The sequence below is a fragment of the Temnothorax americanus genome, unplaced genomic scaffold (assembly GCF_048541705.1).
Source record: "Temnothorax americanus isolate GAGA-0224 unplaced genomic scaffold, ASM4854170v1 Scaffold24, whole genome shotgun sequence".
NCBI classification, from domain to species: Eukaryota; Metazoa; Arthropoda; class Insecta; order Hymenoptera; family Formicidae; genus Temnothorax; species Temnothorax americanus.
Genome location: NW_027509381.1, coordinates 336,035 through 357,961, shown reverse-complemented (window position 1 = coordinate 357,961; position 21,927 = coordinate 336,035). Strand labels below are relative to the sequence as shown.

Genomic DNA, 21,927 nt, shown 5'->3' with positions numbered 1-21,927 from the left:
TGGGGAATACGATTATAATCCAGGTACGATTTATTCAATTTTAATTATATTCTTTTTCGTTATTATTTTTTTACATAAAAATTATATTTTCCCATTCCTTTTATGTAAATATTAATGACAGAAAATCAATTTATTTACGATTTTTTAAATATTGGTGCAGTAAATATTTTACACGTGAAAAAATATCGGTCTTTCCTCACACTTTCGAAAATCACATGTGTTTTGTTTTCGTTTCGAGCTTAGAAACTTTTTCGCGACGCCCGCCTTTGCACCCTCGCGGCTCGTGTGCGACTCATACTCCTCTAGGCCTCTAGCGCCTCTCGCGAGGGCCCTCCTCTTCCCCGCAACGACGCCGGCACACGACGGTATCGTGATTCGTTTTGTTTCGAGCCTCGAAACTTTTCCGCGACCTTCGTCACGCCAGCTTTCGCGCCTTCGCATCTTCGTCATTATTGTTGTCAATCACCGATAGTTTAGTGCAGTTTAGTGACGAACGGGGGACACTGGAGGTTGGACGAACGGGAGAGATTCGACATTTACAGGTAAAAATATTATATATTCTACTCTTATACTTTGTCTACAATGAGTCGTAGTTGTAAGTTCCTTGGGCTTAACAAACCTACGGCATTAACCCGAGTTCCCGACACCGCGGACAAACACACACAATTACACATACACGCGCCAGTGGATCCAATCAGACTTTTGGTATTTCTATTCAGTCTCTGCTACACTACAATATACCAGACTCAAGTATAACAAACAGTGGAAAAAGCTGGCCATATTGTCCTCTGAAAAGAGGCAGGAGCAAATATAATTAAAGAAGAAGAATAAGAAGACTATCCATAGTCAAGTCTTATATATTCTTGACTGTTGGTTGATTTGCTGTACGACCTAAGACCTTATAATTACGACTCATTGTAGACGACGCATTAAAAGTAAAATAATGAATAACTGTGATATTTACAGAGCCTTTGAAAACTTTTTACGCAAGCAGAATCGAAAACGGCAACCCGACTTCTTCATCAGTAAGTGAGGGAGAAAACGATTCAACGAAAATCCTATCGCAACAGCAATTCCAAGAATATGTCATACAGCGATTCGAGGAAGTAAAGGCATTGCTGGAACAGAACAATGCTTCTTTTGCTCGTCTTCTGAATTCTCTTCAGACGTACATGAATCCACAACTTCAAAACCAGATGGATTTCCTGACTTGCCTTTAACAACCGAAGATGAATTCCGAAAATTAGAACTGATGCTGTCAGAAAAAGTGCCGGATAACCCTGATGGTCGAGAGGCACCCGCACTTGCTTATACATACTTGGTACATATGTTCAAAAATCTTCTTTTTGTATTACATCTTTATGACAATAAAATTATGCATTGAAAAAAATGTGCTTACAGAAAAGACGACTGTCGACAATTGGTGGAGCTGACCAGAGGTCCTGCGTCATGAATATATTAAAATTTGTAATGACGAACCAATTGGCTATGTCCTATAATTGGAAAGGGCAACATAATAAAAAAAGTTTTGAGGAAACAAAATTACGCGAAGTTATTACGGGTACGTAAACAAGTTAACAGTAAACATAACGTAAACAGTTATAAACAGTTATAATATTTTATTTTCTATATAATTTCCATAATTTATATCCGTGATCAGATTAAAATATTTTCGTTGTCTTAGTCACAAAGTTCCTCGCAAAAAAATGAGTGAAAAGCATTAGCAAATAAAAAGTTGAGACATCACTATTTTTTAAGTGGCAAGTTTATCGGTTATAATTGTCAACTTCATGAGATCGACATTTTAAAACTATATTGTTGTTTCCAATTTAAACATATTTTCTTTTTTACAGAAGCGGCCAAGGTTCAATTCCGTGAAAAAGAATTATCGGATACAGCTATAAAAGACGCGATTCAAAGTTGGCTGAAGTTAGCGAAAAATAGACACGCATACGGTTCAACAAAATAGTATTAGTGTACTCAGGTCATTATCATACTTTCAAAATGTTTAATTGTTTTCTACTATGTGTAAGTAAGACAAAAGAATAAATGATATTTCATACAAATTGTCATATTTTCTTTACATAATATGTATATTTACAACGTTGCTGCAAGATCTGTGCTGTATGGGTAATAAACATTTGTTGGAAGTGCAGTATATCTATGCAATGCCATATACTCACTAATACTCATTTTTTATTTTCTTAAATTCGGATTTAACCCTCGGTGCAACAGATGGGGTGTGACATACCCTATCAGCAAGATTTTATAACTCTTATAATTTTTATAGAAATACTACATGCAAGTTGCCGTTTCGTGTAGCTGGAATTACGTCGCAACATCAGCTACACGACACGGCAACTTGCGCGCAGTATTTTTAAAAAAATTGTAGGAGTTTAAATCTTGCTGCGGTATGTTTTACATTTCACCTGGTTCACCGATGGTTAAAAAACGAAAATTGTTGCTTTATCAGAACGTATTTTATACGGCAAAATAATACGAAAATTATTTGGATATAAGAAACAAATAAATTTGCTCTATTAGTATACGTATTTTATACGGCTACATAATACGAATTAAATTTGGATTTAAGAAACAAATAAATTATAGCTTTATCAGAACGTATTTTATACGGCAAAATAATACGAAAATTATTTGGATATAAGAAACGAATAAATTTGCTCCATTAGTATACGTATTTTATACGGGTACATAATACGAATTAAATTTGGATTTAAGAAACAAATAAATTATAGCTTTATTAGTACGTATTTTATACGGTTACATGAAACATAATTTATTCGTTTCTTACATCCGAATTTAATTTGTATATGTATAACGTTTAATACGCAAATAAAAATTGGTATATGAAAACGTATATGAGACGGTCATAGAAACGGAAATTATACTCAAGTCATATACGTTTAATATATCATGTTTATACTATACGCTAATACCATAAATATCACTGATCTATATTATAACTGGATAGTGAATACCCTACTCTCACCCCAAATTTTATGAAGCATTATGAACGGCCGCCATGTTGGCCGCAGCGGGCACTTCGGGCGTCATCGGGAGCCGTCGTGAGCGTTCGTGAATCGCCGAGTTTGAAGTTGCACACAGGTAAAAAATTGAAAACCGCTTAAGGAGGTTCGATGGCTACAACATAAAATGCAAAGTTTCATGAAATTTTAATATGTTGTTCTGGAATGTAAAATAGAATTATGTGAATTTTTTAGGAATTTTTCACCGTCCCGTTTTGAAAAAAATCTACTCCAAAAACTTAAAAAATACAATTTTTGGATTCGATTTTTTTCAAAACGGGACGGTAAAAAATTCCCAAAAAATTCACATTATTCTATTTTGCATTCCAAAACAACATATTAAAATTTCATGAAACTGGCTGCATTTTTAACATAGATTTTTATGGGAAATGATATATTGCATATACCTTCAGAATGAAATAAGTGCAAGAAAAAATGCAAATGATAAGGAAAGAAAAATATGCACATGTAACTTAATAATTTACAAATAAATGAGCGAAAGAAAGGGGAAGGTTACCGCACATTTCGTAGAAAAATTAATTATTAAAGCATAAATTGCTTGATTTTTCATCTGCTAGACTGCCACGGTCGTGAACGACGTGAACAGCAGCACGCATTATACGCACGCGGCGACCAATCAGAGCAATCCCCTTCATTTCCACTACTTCAAACGCTAGTGCGCTGTTTCCAGAACCCCCGCGTCCCACTACTCCCTCCGATGAAGCCATCGAACCTCCTTAATGTTGTTAAAGTTAGTAATTTGTAATCGGGTAACTTTTTCGTTGTCGAAAATGAAAAAGAATTGCGTACATTGTGGGAAAAGCGACAAGGGTGAAGATGTGCCCAGGTCTTTTCACCGGTAAGTATATATTATAGTATCTAATTTATTATATGTAAATCAATGGCAATCAATCACTCGATATTAAATTATTGGTTATGTTGAATAATTTATTGCTTTTTGTAGTTTTATTTTTACGTCGTACGATTTTTAGAGATAAAATACAATATCTATATTATAATTAATCCGTGCATGAGGTAATGTCGTGAAAATTACAAATTGAGTGAATTTTTTAAAACAGCTGTACACAATTATTCAGTTCAAAAGGTACTTTATTTGCCCCGAAGGGGCCTTAAAGGGCGTTTTTACGGAACGTACCCAAACCTTACAGATGGTGTTTTAAAGGGACGTACCAACCCTGCTGTACACAATTATTTTTTAAGTATTAAGTTCTGCGATACCTTGGAAAATTTTATTTTGTTGTTTTGCGATACCTTGGAAAATTTAATTATGTTAATTTAATCTTCTATAATTTGTATTTTATGTGTTCTTTATGTTTATCAATAAATGCATTTATATTTTACACAATTGTATGTATATTAACTGTATGTAAATTAACTGTAAAAACACAACTAAGCGATTTTCACTCCTGTGTGCAACTTCAAACTTGGCGATTCACGAACGCTCACGACGGCTCCCGATGACGCCCGAAGTGCCCGATGCGGCCAACATGGCGGCCGTTCATATTGCTTCACAAAATTCGGCCTATTCACTATCCAGTTATATATAGATCAGTGATAAATATACGTATATTATACCTTCTTGTTCGCCGTTACGCAAAATATTTGTCGCGAAAGACGCGGGCGCGAAGAGTGCGAAAAGCGGTCGAAGAATTGACGTTGCACGGTTCAGAGAGTGACTCAATAAATCTTCTTCTCCACTTCGGAGGGAACGAGAGAAGAAGAGCTGGGAGACAATGTAGTAGGAGAGGAGAGGAGCAGTGCTGAGAAATTTGGCAAATAAGGAAGAGGAAAGGAGCGATTCGAGGGCACAGAAGTTTTTTGAGTTAAATTAGGAATGAACTCAAAAAGATCAGGAAGATTAAGATTAGGAAGATAATATATTGGAAGAGAAAAGAAAAGAAGAGGAAAAAGAGGCATATACAGGGAGGTGTGATGTATTTAGAAAATTTACAATAAACTAGAATGATTTATCAAAATGATTTTATATCAGCGGTGCACACGTACTTTTGTTGTTAAAATTTTGCAGCAAATATTGAGATTCTGATGTATTAAAAAATTAGATGGATAATAATGTTGATAACATTTTTTTTTTTAATGTTATAAAACTTTATTTTAACATTATACGAAATTATTTCACAATAAGTCTTATTTCTGTAATATTATATGTAAGTTAACCCGTTGTGGTCACATGGGGTCTAGTGGACCCCAGGCTAACTTTGCGTCTACGTATCTTCGAAGAGACGGTTTAGCATGGAACTTGTGGCACCATCTGTTGTTGTTTGAAGGTACTACAATAAGTTTCAAGACTTTTCGAAAGTCAGCAGGGCGCCAGTGCGTCTGTAGACATCAATTTGTACGGACGGTTTTTTTTTGGGGTCCAGCAGACCCCGTGTGACCACAGTGTGGCAAAATAAAAAAAAAACGTGTGTTAAAAAAATTTTTTTTTTTTCGTTAAAGTGTGATTGACAACGTAAGTATTAGTGCACGTACTGTCATTTTTTTTTGCCACAAAATAATAGGTTATAACGTTTATACAGATGTCATATTATCTGCGATCTCGAACGACTGCTGACTCTATACAGTAATACTGACTCTATAATATACAGTTTTTTTCATAAAAACAGTTTTTCACTTTATTTTACACGTTCAAAGCTGACCTATCTAATTTTACGAGTTTCATGAAAATTGACAACTTCAAACTGTAAAATAAATATACTTTTTTCAAAGCACGTTATAATACTATTTTTTTCTTAAAAGTATACTATTTCGAGAGTAAAACGCAGGAAGGTTTTTTGCTCTATCTCAAAAATTGAAATTTTGATGAATATTTTTGTAAAAAAAGGCAAATTTTTCGAAAATTTTCTTTCTCGCGTTTTTTCAACATAAAAAAATTTTAGAAAGGAGAAAAACATTATTGAATTATAAAGAGGAAGTCTTAAACTAAATTCCAGTTCAAGGTTTGAGTCGATACATAAAAAAAAACGCAAATGGCAACTGTTTTTCTGCGTGGGGTCCATTAGACCCCATGTGACCATTACGTTATTTTTAGGAGGTGTGACCACAACGGGTTAATATCACATATGTCATAATTATATATATATATATATATATATATATATATATATATATACATACTTATTGCAAAGTGTTCTCATAATAATATGTTTATAATTCTCATTTATTTAACATTTCTGATATTGTCGTATTTTAGAGAGTGATTATAGAAACTAGCAAGTAAAAATATATATATATATATATATTATGACATATATGTGATATAACACTTACATATAATATATTACAAAAATAAAACTTATTGTGAAATATTTTCGTATAATATGAAATAAAGTTTTATAACATTAAAAAAAAGAACAAAAAACGGATTGTTTAATCAACATTATTATCCATCTAATTTTTAAATACATCAGGCTCTCAATATTTGCTGCAAAATTTTAACAACAAAAGTACATGTGCACCGCTGATATAAAATCATTTTGATAAATCATTCTAGTTTATTGTGGATTTTCTAAATACATCAGCAAAACACAAAATTCATCTAGGTTTTCATTTATGTCTTGCATGTATGTTGAGATACTGCACCTCTCTGGCCACCTTCTAATGCATAGAGCACACAGTCTTATCCAATATAATACCGACTTCATTGGTACTATTTAATATCTTATTGATGTTTACTGCTTTTCTATTATTAAATTTTGTAGTTTTGGAATTTTTATTTATAACTCATTTACCTATAATAAATAAAATAGATATTATTTTCAAGTTACATCATATTTTAATCACAGAGAATATGACAGATATATTTATAGCATTATTTACTTTAATCTTACCATTGGTAATTGTGGCGGTCTCCCGACCGCACAATCAAGACGGTACGCGCGGCGCGCGCGCGCCCACCGATCACGCGCCGAGCGCGTGGGCCAGACTACGGCCCGCGAAGCTATACGAAAGTGCCGCCAATAGGTGGCAGACTTTCTCGCGTTTCATTTCCCGACAGGGAAGAATAAAAGGCCACACGGCGACGGCCTAGACAGCTTTCGACTGCACTTCTACTACGTTTACGCGAGCGTTACTTCTGTAGTAACTTACGATAATTCGTTCGCGTAAACGAGATTTTGTAGTAACTTACGATAATTTACTCCGCGTAAACGGGTAAATTAACGTAAGTTACTACAGAAGTAACGCTCGCGTAAACGTAGTATTCGGCTCATAGCCAAGACCAGGAGAAGTACTTTTGGTAACCGATCTCGCCGTCACCTTGCCGCCGCCGATGCTACGGCCACCACTGAGACGAGCTGCGCCACTTCGCCTGCCGCTACCGCCACAACCTCAGCGGCTCCTGGATTACCGCCCAGGCCAACCGTGGAAGCTCGTCCAGCTCCAGCTCTCGCCGGTGCGACTGACTCGTCCTCCACGTGCGCTCATCTCAACGTGGGACGTAAAAGTTCGGCGCTACACGTCTCCTCGACTATCGTGGACGGTGCCTCCACTCCTGTCGCCTCTGCTACCGTCACCCTCCGAGCGGGGGTACACCAGGGGACGCAGACCATCCCGCCTGCGCGTGTTCACCGAGGCGTGCAGCACCAGCCTCCACGCGGCACTCAGGAAGTGCAGACCGACCCGGAGTGGGAGATCGCCTCCTCACAAGGAACGTAGACCGAGGAGCCACCGGCACTCTTATCGGAGTCTACACAGACTGAGGAACCGGAGCAGTCCCTCACACCACCGGGGACACCGCCGGCTTGGCGGAAGTTCAGCTCCTTCCGGAGAACCAAGACGCAGCCGAGCATCATCTGGCGTGAGCGACTCCGCGACTAGGAGGAGAAGAAACCAATCGGCCCTTTTCAGGGCCACACAACGAGAAGAACCCAAACGGCCCTTTTCAGGGCCGCCTCCACGGCCCTTCTCAGGGCCTCCTTCAGCACACTGACACACCCGCATCTGTATCATAAGACATAGAATAAACGACCTATTTATTACATACATCTGTCTCTCAGCTCACTCGGCGATCCGTCTCACGCTACGGCATATCCTCTGCGAAGGGCACGCGACGCCCCAGCGTAAGTGGCTAGCGGCCACAGTAATAATGCCAAGGAGTTTGGTGTTGAAAATTTATAATTACTTCGACTGTATGTATAATTGTATATAAAATTGTATATAAAATTGTATATAAAATCATTTTGATAATAAATCATTCAAGTTTATTGTGGATTTTCTAAATATATTAGCAAAACACCAAATTCATTTATGTTTTCATTCATTTCCTGCATAACTAATTATAATGTATGTAAAGAGTTACTGCGCATTTCTTGCACTTCTAATAATTTTTTTTCTTGTAATATAAATGAATGATGTAAAACATAATTCATTTTATTTGTATAAAAATAAATAGGCAAGCAACAAAAAAAACGAAAAAAATTATTAGGAACTATATAGGAGATGGTTTATAAGGCATTCAATGTACAAATCTGGATGGATGTCGTTCTACAAATTTTTGCAAATCAAGGACCTATTAAAGGATTCAAATCCATGTTAATTGCCAGTATGAAATCTACACATGTGTCACAAGATTTTGGGACGTATATAGAAAAAGCAGTGACCGACTACTAAATTTGCATCCAGACATTTAAAAAAAATTGAGCTTACTAATAAGAATAGATAAACGATTATACTTGTTAAAAATTATTATATTATTAGCACAAGAAATACATATAATTGTAATAAAATCATATTTTTATCTCTATCTTTATATAAATGAATGTATGTGTTTGTCCGTTATGCAAATCTACAGTTTTGAAATTAAATCAACCTAATTTGGTATACTATTTTATGATACTCTAACTTAGATCGTAGACGTATTTTGAGAACCGCATCATTACCGATTTTTTGGGATATCGGTTCTAAAATATTTATAATGTCTGTCTGTCTGTCTGACTTACTGCGAACTACTCATTTATTAATGGACCGATTTACTGGAAACTGGTGCCAAAATTTGTCTAACTTTTCGGAAATAATGTACTAATATATAACATTCTTACGGGTGGTACGTGTGTACGTATGTTTGGACGTTACATTTATATATTTTATGTATTTGTCAAATAAAGAAATATAATAAATAATATAATATAAATATTATGTCACTCTTAGTCGTGTTCCGAAACTGCCAGTACTAAAAATCTATAGGTCACGTCACATGTATTACAGATTTTCAGCACTGGCAGTCAATTTCGGAACACAGCTCTACGGCCTGTATTACAATATATTGTACAAAATGTTTAAAATAGTCATTGGTAAAGAGGAAAATAAATTATTATTTGACGAGGTATTCAACGTATACGTTGAATGTACGGACGTAATGTACGTATTTCATGTTAGTTTTTCAAGATAAAAACGGGTTTTGAATGACAGTCCTTTAAAACGTTGTTTTTTTAAACAGTTGTACATAATTTTGCACAAAATTGTACTTTTAAGTACGACATTCCTATAGAATGTTTCCCTTGGCAAAATCAAACAACTTTTTCTATTTTAAATTGTGTAAAAAATGTGAAAGAAATATATATATTATTATTTCATTAAATACATATATGTATATATGTGTATGTAATATCCGTGGTTATAAATTAAGTTTTATATCTGTTTTTTTTGTAATAACATTATTTATATCGATTTTGATTTTATTATAACATATTTCTTTTGTTAATTTCAAAAATTGGCTGTAGTTGTAATAGTTTAGATGATTTCTAAAATATTTTTGCTATAAATATGTTATTATTTTCAGTATTACAATAAATAAAACATGTGCATTTTTTCCGATTAAACACTAGAAATACCAAAAGCTATTTTCAACCGTTTCTATTTTTCAATATCCTGTTTTTTATTGTAAAAGTAGAAAATGTAGATTATAATAAAAAAATTATTCGATGTTTTTAACATAATTAATGTAACATTACTTTTAAAAATTGAAACGTTAGAAAATTATTTGGTATCTCTAGTGTAAAGGTTACTTTAGACAATCTAATATAATTCACGTCAGAAGAATTACACAATTCTATTTGTTATGTTTTGTATTTTGTAGTCTAGAGAACATTTGAAGATGTATAATTAATGTATGTATGTATACATATGTCTGTATCTGTATATATTTTTTTACATGTACCTCTAATTTTTTGAATGTTTTTTTATATATGCAATTTTGTCACAAACTGTCGTGAATTATAAATCGTGTAAATTAAAACTAATACTCTTTTAATATCTTTTCTTTTTCTATGTTCTGTCCTGTACATTTTTATATATCCTTTTATATTTTTTTTATGTCTATCCTTTATACCAATTCTATGTCTCTTTCTATCTCTCTCTTTATTCTTTGTTCTATATTCTTTAATATTAAAGAAAACAATTTTTACATTTCCTCTTGACAGAAGAGACCACCACCTTCTCGCGGTTTTCGTTGAGCAACAATATGTACGTTGTCCATGCATTTATTTGAGAACAAATATTACAATAAATTTATCATATTGTTGCACAAATAATTTATTCCTTTTTTAAATTTTATATTACATGTATTTGCCATTAAGCGAAGTAATTATACTATCAAAACAATATTCCTAAAACAAACAATATATAATTTAATGTTTTATTTCACTTTTCTTGTGTTAACAATAATTTATTTTCTACATAACATGATTTTTTTTTAGAAGAAAGCGTACATATTGGCCAAGAGTGGATTTCTATTATTTACGCTTTTTCTGTTTTTTATTTCTTTTATACAGTTTATTTTCAAAATAAAGATAATATAGTTTTATTATATATTATTTATGTAATTTTGATCGATTTTACTAACATTTTTTGTTATTAATTTCATTACTTTTATGTTCGAGATTCCCTTAACGTTGCGCCGTCCGATCAGATGGCAGCATCGATCGGGTAACGACGCTCGATCACCGCGGCAGCTTGCGCCCGCACGGGCGCGCTCGTCGCCACCGTCTTCCTCGCGATCGAGGCAATTGTGCAAATTGGTGCAAATGGCCGCGCAGTGACTAGACGCATAACGTGTGCTCTGTACGGTTCGTTCATTGACTTCGGTTAATCGTGCACATCGCAGTGCTCACGCTGTTGTAGATCGTATCATAAACTGTGAAATAGGCCGCTCATCAACTCTGGTGCCTCAACACGACGACTCAGGCTCACATGTGCGCGAGTGCCGACCGCCACGTGTCTCACCGGCTCACGGGCGACTCACCACACGAGGAGGGCAATTGATATAATTGTCGCTCGCCTGCAACGATCATACAAAGACTTCTCTTTTATACACCGCTCATCGATTCTCAGGTCAGACTGTAACAATCTCGATACATTAAAGACGGCTCAGACTGTGGTCTGAGTTACACAAAATAAAGTGCATATTCGAGTTAACACCTTCCACGCGCGTCCTTCTCATCCCGCTTCCATTGCCGGGATTAATCAGCGATTTCGCGAACATTTGGTCCTTCGAGCCGGATGCGTGGATATTAAAGTGTAACTCAGACTCAGATCATGTGAACAGAGCATGCCCTTCACGACATGCCACGTAGACATTATCGCGCGCTTTCGCGAGTGAAGGACAGACATTCTCACGCGCGCTCGCGAGTGTTACGAAAACATGCTCACGCGCTCCCGCGAGTGTACATAGACATTTTCACGTGCTCAATACATGACATTGTAGACTCTCGATTCGCGTAGTGTTGTCCTAACGCGTTTCTCGAACGTTCTCACCTCTTGCAGTGGTTCTCATACGTGTCCCGACATCTCTCAGGTCTCTCATCGGGCGCAGCTCATTGACGTCTCATCATGCCGGATCCCGCCAAAGCCGCGACGGGCGGCAAGACCCCGCCATTGCTCGTGCTGCCGGACGACAAGCGCACTTCAGATCGCCAGGCCTCGCCGGTGCGTTTGTCTGCTGAACTCACCTTAAAGGTGAAGACTCAGATGAACCGCATCGCGACAGTGCGGAAAACCGGCACGCACCAACACCTCAGACGGCTCAACGGAGTACCCGTGCGATTGCTGTAACGGCACGCACTTCGTGGTGATGTGCCCTAAGTTCAGGGAACTCTCACCGGGCGATCGACAGAAGCTAGTCATCTCAAGGAGGCTGTGCTTCAACTGCCTCGGCCGTCACAACGTTCGCTCATGCAAGAGCTCACGGGGGTGCAATAAGTGCACCCACCGACATCATACGATGTTGCATGAGGCACATCAGAGCGACTCATCCTCGAAGCCAACCACCAGCTCAGCCTCAGCCTCTCAATAGGACAACGGTGCAATCGTCGCTCACTCATCTTGGACTCGCTCATCACACTCAACGTTACTCGCTACGGCCCTGGCTCAGATCAGTTTATCGGTTAATACTCAGCACGTACGGCTTCTCATCGATACAGGTTCTGAACTTACCTTTGTCTCAGAATCGCTCATCCGTCAGCTCAACATTCCTCGCCATCATTCTGTCATTCTCATCACCGGAATTGGTGGCGGAAAAGCCACGCAAACTCGAGGAGTTGCACTCCTCAAGCTCCGCTCACTTCGCTCACGAACAGACGTCATCATTCAAGCTCACATTTTGCAGACGTTAACGAACATCCTGCCATCATTCAACGCTGCACCACAGGAATGGCCGCATCTCACCAAGTTGACCTTGGCTGATCCCGATTTTCTGACACCACGGCCAGTGGATATTATCATTGGAGCTGACTCATATGGGCAGATCATCAAGCCCAACGTCATCAAACAAGACACATTGATGCCAATTGCGCAGCTCTCAATTTTTGGATGGCTCGTTCTCGGACCTGTCGACACATCATCATCAGCATCTGCTGCAGTGCATCATGCATCAATTCAGGAGAGGGAAGATGCTCTCGATGAGTTATTGTCGAGATTTTGGACACAGGAGGAAGTGCCTGCGAACAACAATCTTGAGCTTACTCCTGACGAGCAAAGATGTGAAGAACATTTCAAGAGTACTGTCTCACGGGATTCAACAGGTCGATACACAGTTCGACTTCCACTGAAATCATCACCTGATACTCTTGGCGACTCGTATCTCACTGCGCATCGATGTTTGCAAAGTTTACAAAGGAGACTCTCCCGAGATGACAACTATCGACGGCTGTATCATCAATTTATGACAGAATATCGAGATCTCAACCACATGAAGAAAGCCTCACCCGTTTCCAGTCAGCAAACGCAATATTATTTGCCACATCACGGAGTGCTCAAACCAGACAGTGCAACCACGAAATTACGTGTGGTATTCAACGGCTCGAGCGCATCCACATCAGGCCGCTCACTCAATGATATCATGCACACAGGAGCCAAGTTGCATTTAGACGTCACCGATGTCTTGCTCTGGATTCGACAATTTTGACATCTAGTTGCCACGGACATCACCAAGATGTATAGACAGATCAACGTGCATGAAGATGACTGGGACTTACAACGGATTCTCTGGCTCGACGAACTGCTCAATGAAGTGGCATATTATAACCACGGTCACGTATGGCACCAAGGCTGCCCCGTTCTTGGCAGTACGAACGCTGCTGCAACTGGTGAAGGACGAAGGCCATAATTTTCCTCTTGCAGTGCCGTCCATCCTTCAAGGTCGATACGTCGACGACAGCTTTGGAGGCGCTGACACTGTCCAACAGTTAATCAAAATTACGATGGCTTCCTCAAGAAGACTCATTTGCATTCGCAACAAGGATCTCGTCGCATACCGATCATCTCACCAAACGCCTCGTTTTGTCTGAAGTGGCTCAGATATTCGATCCACTAGGCTTTGCATCACCAGTCGTGATCAAGGCGAAGATGCTCTTGCAGGAGCTTTGGCTTCATAAGCTTCAATGGGATGAACCACTGCCATCCCAGCTCTCATCACGGTGGCTCATCATCAGAAAGAAACTCACCAGCTTGCGCAAGATCTCAATACCTCGGTGGTATAACACATGGAGTACATCGACAGTGGAATTTCACGGCTTTTCTGATGCTTCTCAATTGGCAATGGCTGCAGTCGTATTTATCACCGTCCACGGCTCAAATGGCGCCTCGATTTCATTGGTGTGCTCCAAAACAAAGGTAGCACCTCTCAAGCGGCTCACCATCCCGAGACTTGAACTCACCGCAGCACTGCTGCTCTCACGACTCATGCAATACGTTCAAGCCACATTGAAGTTGAACGTCACAGCAACTCACCTGTGGACGGACTCTGTTGTGACACTCACGTGGATCAAATCTCATGCATCGCGCTGGAAGGATTTCGTGAGAAATCGGGTTTTTCAAATTCAAGAGCTCACTGCAAACGCTCATTGGAAATACGTACCAGGTACGTCCAACCCAGCCGATTGCGCCTCACGAGGATTAACTACTGCTCAACTCCAAAGTCACTCATTATGGTGGACGGGACCACCGTGGATACTCACCCCTGAAGCTTGGCTATCTCAACCCGCGCTTTCGGACGAGTTGAACTCGCACGAGGCTCGTTCTGGCATTGCGCTACATGCGGCCGCATCTCAACCGGAATATCACTGGGACCTGATATATAGGTACTCAACTCTCAACAAGTTATTGAAAATAACAGCTCTTTGTTTCAGATTCATATCGCTTCTGGGAAAGTGCCGACGCACGCCACTGGACTTGCACTCAGCTTTGGAGGAGGCCAGATTCTTCTGGATTAAGGCTACTCAAGCGGCATACTTTACGCACGAGATCAAGATGCTCACGGCCAACTCGAGACTACCAACTGCTCACGCATTCAGTGAAATAGGCCGCTCATCAACTCTGGTGCCTCAACACGACGACTCAGGCTCACATGTGCGCGAGTGCCGACCGCCACGTGTCTCACCGGCTCACGGGCGACTCACCACACGAGGAGGGCAATTGATATAATTGTCGCTCGCCTGCAACGATCATACAAAGACTTCTCTTTTATACACCGCTCATCGATTCTCAGGTCAGACTGTAACAATCTCGATACATTAAAGACGGCTCAGACTCGAGTCTGAGTTACACAAAATAAAGTGCATATTCGAGTTAACACCTTCCACGCGCGTCCTTCTCATCCCGCTTTCATCGCCGGGATTAATCAGCGATTTCGCGAACATTTTAAATAAGAGACACACGATAGTGTTTCACGCCTAGTGTGGGAAGGGATATTTTATTGTCATATGCAATGTCATAATATATATTTTATTCATAAATAACATCAGAAGGGATACGCGAGACATAACAGACGAGCCAAGTCAGCCGACGCGCTAACGCATATGAACGCATACGCCGACTTTCGGACCGGCTATATGGCTATGGCTATGCTTATGTATGCGCTCTTCTACCCGCCCGAAGCTGGCCGAGCCGCGCCGAGTCGCCGCCGAGCGCCCAGCGCACACGTACACGGCTCCGTCAGCTGTGTGTGTGTCCCCACCAGGCGCGCAGGCAACGGGCAAACAGCACCATTGGCAGCTCTGAACACAGCCCTTGTCAGTATGTTACCACGGAAATTCCCCATAAGCTGCTCTTACTAGTGAGAATTGTTTGTCCCAAAGTTTAGCCTAATTACGTAATGAATCTCATTAAAATTAGGCTCATTTTAATCAATAAGATCAGCCGCAAGCTGGTACAGAGCCGGATTTTGCATTTTGGCTCTTAAAAATTTATTATAAATAAAATACGGACTCGCAGCTGACCCAACCTGACCCGTGTCTAGCTGCGCGTTTCCCCACATATATTATAATTTTTATTTCGATCCTTTTTGCTCTGTACCAGCTTGCGGCTGATCTTACTGATTAAAACGAGCATAAGTAAAATAAGATTCGTTAATTAATTAGGCTAAACTTTGGGAAAAGCGAATCCATAATTCCCGACCGGCCGACAGAGGTCTCCACTCTTACTCCTGTCGACCCTTAAGTTAAAAAAGTTGGTATGAGTGTGTATAAGGTATATTGTAAACTTAGAACATATAGAAATGGAAGCGGAATAGCAGACTGAAATGTGTCCGGAGGAAGTGAGAAAGAAAATCGTAGTTGCCTCTAACTTGTGAGTGACTGGCGCATGCGCGCCATTTACTGACGCATACAAGCACATTGTGTGTGTGTGTACATATATATACCTCACCAGGGTTCAAAATAATGCATTACTTTTTGTAATAAATTACGGTTTCATTAAAAATTATTTTTTTAATAACCAATACAAAGGTTTTCAATTACGCATTATTTTTTAAATAATTAGTGCGGTTTTTTCCATTACGCATTACTTTTTAAATAATCAATGCGATTTTTTTTATTACGCATTACTTTTTAAATAACCAATGCGATTTTTTTCATTACGCATTACTTTATATAAATAATTAATGCGATTTTTTTCATTACGCATTACTTTTTAAATAATTAATGCGATTTTTTTCATTACGCATTACTTTTTAAATAATTAATGCGATTTTTTTTATTACGCATTACTTTTTAAATAATCAATGCGATTTTTTTCATTACGCATTATTTTTTAAATAATTAATGCGATTTTTTTAATACGCATTACTTTTTAAATAATCAATGCAATTTTTTTCATTACGCATTGCTTTTTAAATAATCAATGCGATTTTTTTATTACGCATTATTTTTTAAATAATTAATAAGTAAAGAAATAATTATTTTTAAAAAAATTAATAAGTAATGCATTATTTTTTAATTTGAATTTTCATTACTCTGGTTTGTACTTATATTAAGGCTGCGTTCCGATATTCACTGTCAATACCAAAAATCTGTAGTTAGTTACTATAGATAAACTATAGATTTTCAGTACTTGCACTTTATTTTAAATAGTATTATTAAAATTTAAAACATATTAGTAGTATTTATTTCAAGTTAAAATATTTTATAATTGCTGAATATTTTATATATTATTAATTGATATGATAACAACCTATCAAATGTTTTGAAAAACCGGAAGCGCTAATCGGGAAATGGCGGAGCCAATCAGCAAAAGAAACACTAGTTGGCTTAACTCTTCTTTGACCAACTTTACCAAATTATAAGTGACAACGCTATCTCCTGATATTCGCAATAATCGATTGACCGTTGAGAGGATCATATCTATAGGTACATACATGACAATTAATGTTACTGCTATGTCTCTTGTCAATCAACATGATAGCGCCCATGGAAAATGAGAGGGCCACAGTATTATGTACACGTACAATTTACGTACTATATTCATTCTTCGCTTATTATATGTGTGTATTAAGCAGGGATAAACAGCAATATTTATTTTCAATAATCCGTACATAAAACAAATAATAAACAAAAATTTCAACAATGTTTTTTATTACGGATTACTTTTTAAATAATTAATGCGTTTTTTTTATTATGCATTACTTTTCAAATAATCAATGCAATTTTTTCCATTACGGATTACTTTTTAAATAATTAATGCGATTTTTTTATTACGCATTATTTTTTAAATAATCCATGCGATTTTGTTTATTACGCATTATTTTTTAAATAATCAATGCGATTTTTTCTATTACGCATTATTTTTTAAATAATGCGATTTTTTTCTATTACGCATTACTTTTTAAATAATCAATGCAATTTTTTTCATTACGCATTACTTTTTAAATAATCAATGCAATTCTTTTCATTACGCATTATTTTTTAAATAATCAATGCGATTTTTTTATTACGCATTATTTTTCAAATAATTAATAAATAAAAAAATAATTACTTATTAAAAAATTAATAAAAGCAATGCATTATTTTTTAATTTGAATTTTTATTACTCTGTACCTCACAATCAATCATGTTAAGACAGTTAAGGGTTTTTTTAAATGAATAAATAAGTAAATAATTCATTGAAAAAATCAGAGAATAAATAAGTAAGTAAATGATGAAATGCATAAGTCAAAAAATGAATAAAAGTAAATAAACGATTAAATTAATAAACGAATAAATGAACGAATCGGAATGAATAATCGGTGAATGAATCAATTAATGAATTAAGTATCATAAGAAATCCATAAATAAATGAAATAAATAAATAAGTAAATAAATAAAAGATAAATTAATCAATATAATGGGGTTAAATAATTGATGCATAAATAAATATATTATAATGAATGATCATAAAATAAATAATAATGAATGAATCAGTGTTGAGGAGATCAATAAGTATAGTTTATATAATATGGTGAATTTATTTTATATTACACTGTATTACAATTTTATTGGTTTTTAAATAAAATTAGTTTTGAATATTTTTGTCGAATATATTCGTTTTTTCCAATGTCTGTTGCGCGTTTTCCTTCATGAAATAAACGTAGAATTTCATATGTTTTAATAATAGCTTTGATCAATTGAGTTTTATGGTTATCAAGAATTCCTTGATTCTTAACATGTTCTGTCATGATATTGTCGTTAAATACTACATGGTTGATACTAACTGCCTCAAATGTTTTTGTTATTAAAAATTCTTTAATATCTTTTGGTGTAAAAAGAATGGAATCATTTGCGCGTATAATACTCTCAGTTGTTCTAGCTATTGCAATAACGTCACGTGAAGGGTACATCAACCTTCCCCGTGTTTTTCGTAGGCTTTGTTTGAATAAAAATTCAAAGTCAAAGCAAAGGCTCGTAATTCAGCGGAGTACTTACTCTTCATTTTTCCTTTCCGCTTCAGAACTTCATGCATGATTTCTGGGATTTCACCCTAAATACAATAATCAATCCTTCCTATATGAAACTTATTTACATGTTTAATTCAATTTTTATATTCTCCAGAGAGCATAATTCCAGATAATATATTTATGTACAATTGTAACCGAGGTAAATTTGAACTCCATCCGATTGTAGATATATAACCGATTATAGTTTTTAATAAAATACAAATTACTGAAGTTATCGTCATGATCCGAGTCAAGGAAAAGAAAAAAAGACAAGTTGACATTGTGACAAACGGCGCTATCTTCATCAGAACTCGTCACTGAAGTTATTGTGTAATATGGAATATGGAATTATATCTAACACTTTTATTCGAAGCCTTCGATGAATGCATTGGCTTTATTTGGAGCTTTCATCGATCGATAAATGTTATTCAAACATACCATTAAATTGTCAGCAGCAATTTCAGAAATGTAGTTTCTTTTCTTCAAATCAGAGACCAGATCCTTTAGCGAAGAAATACGTTGCTTACATCTACCAAATTTTTTTTGCAATGTTTCAATTTTCTTTCGTTGCTGCATAATGGTACGTCGCGCTAAATTCATGGCTCTCATAGCTCGTCTTGGTGTTGCCAGATGAGGTGACCGGATATCACCAACATAACGTGGATCTGGTATCATCGGTGGAGCAGAATCACAAATGGCTGATGTAATGGCAGGGACCTGATAGATTGTGTAAAACTTATATTATTATATATATTTACTATATTCAATATAAAACAGGGGATTTTTATTATTTTTAATTTTTAGATCATAAAAAATAAAATAAATTAATGGATATATTAGGATTAAATATATGTAACGAAGTAATACTTACTGGTAATTCATGAATAGCAATCGTTGAATCAATACTATCATTAAAATCTAAGCGTTTTTTTTTTGCTGCTGCAATGAGCATCTTTCCGCCGTTTCAAGGGAGTTAGGCAGTTGTTCAGAAAAATTTCACAATTGCCTATTTCAGTACAATGAGCAAGATCGACATCCATACTACTCATATCCTCTTTAGCAAAATCCTGAGATTTCTTGCGTGTACCACAAAAGCTTGTGATTCGATTGGAATGAGTGTGTGTAATATCTGTCACAGAAACAGTATGTAATAGGTTATTAAAAGCCTCAAGCACAAATCAAAGTCGTACACAAGTTGTATACATGAAAGGTTAATATTTTGGCATCTTTCAAGTTTACACTTTTTGGTCAAATATCTTATTTAATTATTAAAAAATTAACGCCTTGGTATATGTTTTAATTCGCTGCTGGTGTACGCCAAAACATTTAAATAGATATACAAACAAAAATAAGACTCACTCTCTGTTAGTGCTGTTGTGGACTGTGAATAATTCACGACGTTAATGTTGTCATTCGAAGAATCACTGTTCGTGATTCCAGTGGAACAGATATTGCCATCATCAGTCTTACTGGCATTTCCAACGAAGGTGGAAGGTGAGGTGCCTCCACCAACTATATATATACAAGGCACAGCTTCTGGTTGCACAACGATACACCTTGAACGCTTCCTCAGATCCTCGGGTTTGAAGTGATCTGTACACAATATGTGTGAGTCATACAAATTTTTCTCGGTCTTGTTACAGAATTTCAACCACTGCTTTCTGATGTGCTTATTTGATGGAAATCTGTTGACAGATATAATAAAATAGATTTAAATAGTTAAAATGTAAAAAAAATAGTTTTAATATTAATTAATTTAAATAGTTCAATAATTAAATTTATTGCTGAGATTACTGAAATCACGCAAACTGACAATAAATTAAATACATTTTTACTTACCGTATATAGGAAACCGATTTGTCCTTTCTACCGCATAAAATACAATATATCATCTTGCTTGAATTTTGGCGTACGTTCGCGGATCAACACGTTTTAGAAAATATCTAAGAAATAACCGTGTTTCAACATATGTCACTAACATAACCTTATTTTTCAGTGAGCCAAACCGGCCAAACAAATGTAGACCGCGAATGCGCACTTTCGAGCAGTCACTCACAAGAGAGCGGCAACTATGATTTTCTTTCTCACTTCCTCCGGACATGTTTTTCTTCCGAAAACAATAGGCATTCCGCTTCCATTTCTATATGTTCTAAGATTGTAAACCAAGTCCATTTCTTGGCTTTTTGTAGCTGAAATTAAATAAATCTCTATAATACCAGAATATTAATTCATATGTAACAAACAAATAAAATATTTTTTTACCTTTTGTATAATAGATGATGAATAATGCTCTTTTATAAATTAATCTTGATTAGAGTAAAAAAGTCCATATCACTTCTTTCTAACACAGTATATTAGTAGATATTCCTTTTTTACTTTTGCATGATATTTTGCTATTTATAAAAATTAATTTCTTTCAATGGACATAATATTCAATAGAGTTATTTTATTTTAATAATTTTCAGCTTTGTTAAATGAAACGATATGCGGTATCACATAGTATCAGACTTAATAAAAATTCTATTCTATTCTATGAAAATAAGATATGCTTGACAAATACTTCTTATAAAACATGTTAGCTGTTAGCTACAGCATAGTATTGATCATCCTATACAATACTGTGTAGTGAGTGTGTAGTGAGTGTGTGTGTGTGTGCGTGTGTGTGTGCGTGCGTGCGTGCGTGCGTGCGTGCGTGCGTGCGTGCGTGCGTGCGTGCGTGCGTGCGTGCGTGCGTGCGTGCGTGCGTGCGTGCGTGCGTGCGTGCGTGCGTGCGTGCGTGCGTGCGTGTGTGTGTGTACACTACTATAACAAAAATTATAGTAACTATAAACATATTTCATCAATGTAGAAATCTGAGCATAAAGTCTATCTTCTAGGCAGTATTTAAGACTATCTCAACAATTATTTTATTTAAAGAAGACTATCTCGAGATATAAATTTATAGCCTATAAAGATGGTCATAAAAAAAATTAATGGTTAAACAAACCTTGAGAATCTATAAATATGTTTCAAAAACTAATTTTGTCAAGCTAATTTTACTTTTATTTAATAGAATAGGATTATTAAAATCTAACAATTAAAATTTCTAATTTTGTTTTTATTATAATATAAAATATTTATAAAAATTAACTTTTTTTACTTTTTAGCACTAATAAAATTATA

General features: G+C 36.3%; 1 protein-coding gene, 1 long non-coding RNA gene and 1 pseudogene across 3 annotated transcripts; 1 reads left to right on the top strand and 2 right to left on the bottom strand.

Moving 5' to 3' along the window:
- The first annotated feature begins 962 nt into the window (after positions 1-962).
- LOC143898861 (uncharacterized) lies at positions 963-2,544 on the top strand (annotated as a pseudogene). Its single transcript, XR_013257314.1, has 3 exons — positions 963-1,321; positions 1,402-1,561; positions 1,854-2,544. The product of XR_013257314.1 is annotated as an uncharacterized LOC143898861 (transcript).
- A 3,890-nt stretch (positions 2,545-6,434) lies between these two features.
- On the bottom strand, positions 6,435-7,282 carry LOC143898643 (uncharacterized). Its single transcript, XR_013257269.1, has 2 exons — positions 6,917-7,282; positions 6,435-6,817 (listed from the first exon to the last, which is right to left on the bottom strand). It is a non-coding gene; the product is annotated as an uncharacterized LOC143898643 (long non-coding RNA).
- Positions 7,283-18,272: 10,990 nt separating this feature from the next.
- Positions 18,273-21,164, bottom strand: LOC143898626 (uncharacterized). The gene is made up of 6 exons (XM_077408213.1): positions 21,028-21,164; positions 20,605-20,954; positions 20,125-20,450; positions 19,637-19,894; positions 19,204-19,482; positions 18,273-18,809 (listed from the first exon to the last, which is right to left on the bottom strand). Exons 4-6 carry the CDS (start codon positions 19,715-19,717, stop codon positions 18,669-18,671), a joined length of 501 nt encoding a protein of 166 aa, XP_077264339.1. The 5' UTR covers positions 19,718-19,894; positions 20,125-20,450; positions 20,605-20,954; positions 21,028-21,164; the 3' UTR covers positions 18,273-18,668.
- Positions 21,165-21,927: the final 763 nt, after the last annotated feature.

What these genes read in the sequence shown, in the direction of transcription:
- LOC143898626 (XM_077408213.1), bottom strand. Translation starts at nt 19,717, where the DNA reads ATGCTCATTGCAGCAGCAAAAAAAAAACGCTTAGATTTTAATGATAGT. An exon ending in TTGCTATTCATGAATTACCA is followed by an intron (nt 19,483 to 19,636) that starts GTAAGTATTACT and finishes ACAATCTATCAG; the next exon opens with GTCCCTGCCATTACATCAGC. An exon ending in TTGCTGCTGACAATTTAATG is followed by an intron (nt 18,810 to 19,203) that starts GTATGTTTGAAT and finishes TATTGTATTTAG; the next exon opens with GGTGAAATCCCAGAAATCAT.